Raw genomic sequence first — 4585 nt, forward strand, 5'->3', positions numbered from 1 at the left:
GTTCAGATATTTTTGGCCATGAGTTCAGATATATGTAGAACTGCATGAGTTTTGATATGTGTTCAGATATTTGTCAGTGTGCAGTGTGTTTTGACTGACTGGGAAATGAATTACCTTGGTACATGAAAGTTTAGCTCCAGAATTATCTACGCATCTAGATGCCTGAGAAGCAAATGAACACATGGTCACAAGAAAAGGCATGATATTGTTCTTGATGCAGCACAAAAAGAACAGTGATGCTATCACTCACGGCATCAAACGCTGACGAAACTTTCGCCTCATAGCCCATCGTCACCTCTGACCGAGGGGATGCGTCCTCCTCCTCTGCCTCCTCGGGCACCGGCGAGGGAGGATTAGCAGCAATGTAAACCACCCGCAGCTTGAACTCCTCAATCAACCTACCCGGCGCCCTGGTGAACTGCACAAACCGTCGCATTACGCCTGAGAAATGTACCGTATAAACAGAGGCATCCATCAGCCAGCAGGAGATGGAACCACAATGAACCTACCAGTTCAGGGACAAGATCTCTCATGGTGGCTCCGTCCCGGGCCACGGCGCTCTGCACGAGGAACTTGTCCTTGCAATGGTGATCCAGCTGCATGTCCCTGGGAGCCTGCATCGTAACTAAACCGATCCCAGCGCTTCAGCAACGATGATACGGTGGGCGTCAGTCAGGCAGACAAGCCGATGAATCGGTTAAGCAGGCCGCACCTGTGACGCTGCAGGAGCTCCGGGGCAGCAGAATGCCGCAGGTGTGGCGCACCGAGTACTTCCTCGGGTTCGTCGTCTTCACCTGCGGATTGGAATTCGGAACCATGTCAATCCGTCACCCTCCCACCCAATGGCACCGCAGACAGAGTAGCAGAGGATGGGTATTCAGTTATTCACCTTGAACGCCACGTACTTGTCGGTCTTGTTGATGAGCTGCATGCAGCACGATCGCTGCCTCTTGACCTCGTCTTCTCGATCGGGCCGCGGAGAACAAGCAAGAAGAAGAAAATCAGTCGGCGCCGCTGAATTAGGCAGGAGTAGGGGTGGTTCCTGAGGGCACTTACAGGGGATCTTGAGCTCGGAGGGGCAGACCCGAAGCAGAGTGCTGCTCATGGCTCCGATCAGAGAGCTCTGCCAGAACCACGAACAGCGAAGAGATTCGATCGTTGCCTTGCCCCTAGAAGTGCTCCTGCTTCTCAAGAAGCAAACCAGTGCAGTGAACTGGACGGCGCGAGAGGTGGTTGGGTCGGCGGCGGTGCCTGCCTCCGGAAGCAAAGTGCGGGAATAAATCGCAATGATGATGATGATGATCTGGAGCCGCGGGGAGCAGCTCGGGACGCAGAGGAATATGATATCCGCAAGAATAGTGGTGGGTTTGGCCTCGTCTTTAGCCGCTCTTGGGTCCTGGGTGGTGGATTGGGTTGCACTTGCAGCGCACACTGCAGAGGCAGAGCCGCCGGCGCCGTGGGGTGTGGTCTCGCGATCGCATTGGTAGGATGCGGCGTCCACGTTAGGCTAAGCTCTGCTCTGACTGTGCCTCGTCGGGATTTCCCCCCTTTCTAGCTCGACTTTGGGACAATGGGACCTGACATCTTTTTTGTTTGTTTGTTTGTTTGATGATTGTGGGATGTGATGCGTTACCACACAACTGAATTATGTGAACATGACTGAAAGTGGTAACTCATTACTGGTGGAAATGGAATGGCACCGCCTGTGTCACTGTAAAACGGCACTCTCGAAAGAGAAGACATATATCTATGTAGTGATTGGTGCTGCTGGTTGGTCCTGGGTAAGTAGCTAATGGATTGGGTTGTCTGCTGCAAGATGATGGGGCGGGTGACTAGGCTTCTCATCTTGATTAAGGGCCGCCGGGGGGTGGGTCAGGGCCAGGTAGCAGTGGTTGCCAAATCAATTATCGTATCGGTGAGACATCAGCTTCAGCACTACCACGAACTCGAATATTTTCAGAGTGGCCAAAACTGGACGAGAGTAGCGTACCAGGCTGACCGCGATGGAGTTTCACGCTCGCGCTTTACGGCACACCCATACCATTTTCTAAAAGATAACACAGCCATAACATTCACCGCACGTCTGCTACTTTTCTTCTTTAGCTTTCATTCAGGCTTTGCATAGTCACTGTCCAGTGTCCACCAATCCAGGTGTAATAGATTATACAAGTTTTAGAGTGGTTGGGCTTTTTTAGAACCGTTCGATCTAACGGCAGACAAATACGAAGTACTGGGTAGTATTCCGATGAAAGTACGCGAAAGTACTAAAACGAGTGGGGCCGGTACTCGTGACAAGGTGGGGACGCGTTTTAATCTAGGGGCAGTTTAGTCCTAGGAAAATTTGCACGTGCCGCCCCTCTCGTCGAATGAATAACCGCCGCCATGGTGCTACACATTCCACAATTACTCATCGGCGGCCATCTCCTCCCTCTCCTCCCTGTCCACCGCAGTCATCTCCTCCTTCTTGCCGCTGCAACTTCGCTCCACTCAGGCAACCCCCCCCCCCCCCCCCCCCCCCCCCCCCCCCCCCCCTCCAGCTGATGGCTGGCGGCGAGAACACCGACTTCGTGCAGATCGCCGGCGGCGACCAAGTCAAGTTGGCCAGGTTGAGGGAGATCCGTTCTTGATTTGATAACACAAGGCAGATGAGCTGGACGGCAATGGTCACTCTCAAGAATTTGACGAAGAAGGAGAGGGCAAAGCTTTTCCCCCAGCCCGTGCAACCGATTCAGAAGATCGAGATCCTCCTCTGGGCGATGGAGCAGGCCAATTCGTCCAGCGAGTGGACCAGGCGGAGGTGGTGGGCGTTCAGATCCAGGGTAGAGCATCCACTGGATCAGGAACCCACCGTGCACGAGGTGCCGTTGCAGATTGTGCAGCCTCCAACCGAGTCACCGGAGACTTCGAAGCGCAAGATGAGGAGGACAATGGTCGCGACCTCGCTTCCCCGCCGTTCTCCACGCTTCCCTCGCCGCTCTCCTCGTCTGAATGGCGGCGGTAGCTATGTTTAGAGTAAGCTTCCCCACTCCTCATCTTTCTACTGCTCGTACTTACATCGTGGTGATACTGATCATAATAGTTCAGAGAGGGAATGCTAGATGGCATTTTAATCTCAATGAATTGCATGAACATTTGAGTACATGGATTTGGAGGATGGATTATGATGTATGTGAACCCTAGGAAAAATTAGTAATGTTGTAGTGGTAGACACTGAAATATTTCGGTACACACCGGTAGGCACTGAAATATTTCGGAACTGCCCTAGGCAAAATTTGTAATGTTGTAGTGGTGGACACTGAAATATTTCGGTACACACCGGTAGGCATTGAAATATTTCGGTACTGCCCTAGGCAAAATTTGTAATGTTGTAGTGGTAGACACTGAAATATTTCGGTACACACCGGTAGGCACTGAAATATTTCGTTACTACAATTTCAGTACACACCGATGCACACTGAATTATTTCACTACTGCAGTTTCAGTACACACCGGTACACACTGAAATATTTCAGTACTGCAAATTCTATACAAAGTTGGCATTTTGTCATTTATGTGTGAATTAATCCATGCATCATATGGCCTAACTTTGTACATGAGTTTGGGTCAATTTCATGTCTATTTATTATTAAAATTATTGTCATGCCATGAAACACAAGACAAGTCACTGACCCAAGCTTGCAAAGATGCCATATCAATGTTGCTGATATGAAATATGCATGTTTTCACCTAGTCTTGTGTCTGAATTAAAACTGAGCATTTTTTCTTGATGGTATCCATGGATCTAGAACTCCTATGAATTTTCTCATGTTGGATGTTTTGTTCTCCATCATTTGTACTAGCATTCCGTGCGATTAGATGCCATGACAAGACCCCTGGCATATTTATTTTCTTACCTCCAACATCACATGTGTGTTTTGCAGGAAAAAACCTGGAGTTCACCAGGCTGGCTGAAGTTGTGAGGCTGGGAGGCTGATGGTGCTGCTACTGGCTGATCCTTCTTCTTTCAGTTTTTGTTCGTCATTTCTCAAGCCATTGGACCAGGGCTACTTCCCTATGTGCTGTTAATGTGTTAAGTAGTTCCTTCGAATTTGTAGTATTAGTTAGTTTGAATGTGGAAGTACCTTAATTTTTAGGAACGAAATGTTGCTATGTATGACCAAGGGTTTCATATCTTAATCTTTGGATAATTAATTATGTGAACTGTTGGATGTGGCGCATAACGAAACGCCTCTACCATTGATACTAGTTCAACATGTCGGTCCAATTAGAGACCAGCCACTACCATATAGAATAGTTAGCATTTCATACTACAACCTGGCACGTACAAAACATCACACAGTGGAAGCACATCCCTAAGCACCTTGCATTGTACAAGGTCTTAGAGACAAGCCTCTACCATATATAACAGTTACCATGTCACACTACGGCCTATAAAACATCACATAGTGGAATAATCATAGCTAGTAGAGCATTAGGTACCAGTTAATAATAGTTGCAATCCATCACAAGCAACAGTACCTAGATATGAGTAGATATAGGTACGGTAATACACGACAAGTACTCGCAAACAAGAGCTAACATAACA

At 48.7% G+C, this 4585-nt stretch overlaps 1 protein-coding gene across 1 annotated transcript; it reads right to left on the bottom strand.

Moving 5' to 3' along the window:
• Positions 1-6: 6 nt before the first annotated feature.
• Positions 7-1525, bottom strand: LOC125533860 (vesicle-associated protein 1-3-like). The gene is made up of 6 exons (XM_048697191.1): positions 1057-1525; positions 890-960; positions 713-794; positions 510-625; positions 251-418; positions 7-162 (listed from the first exon to the last, which is right to left on the bottom strand). The coding sequence occupies exons 1-6, from the start codon at positions 1103-1105 to the stop codon at positions 25-27; spliced, it is 624 nt and encodes a 207-aa protein (XP_048553148.1). The 5' UTR covers positions 1106-1525; the 3' UTR covers positions 7-24.
• Between the last annotated feature and the right edge of the window lie 3060 nt (positions 1526-4585).

The sequence above is a fragment of the Triticum urartu genome, chromosome 2 (genome assembly GCF_003073215.2).
Source record: "Triticum urartu cultivar G1812 chromosome 2, Tu2.1, whole genome shotgun sequence".
Taxonomy (NCBI): Eukaryota; Viridiplantae; Streptophyta; class Magnoliopsida; order Poales; family Poaceae; genus Triticum; species Triticum urartu.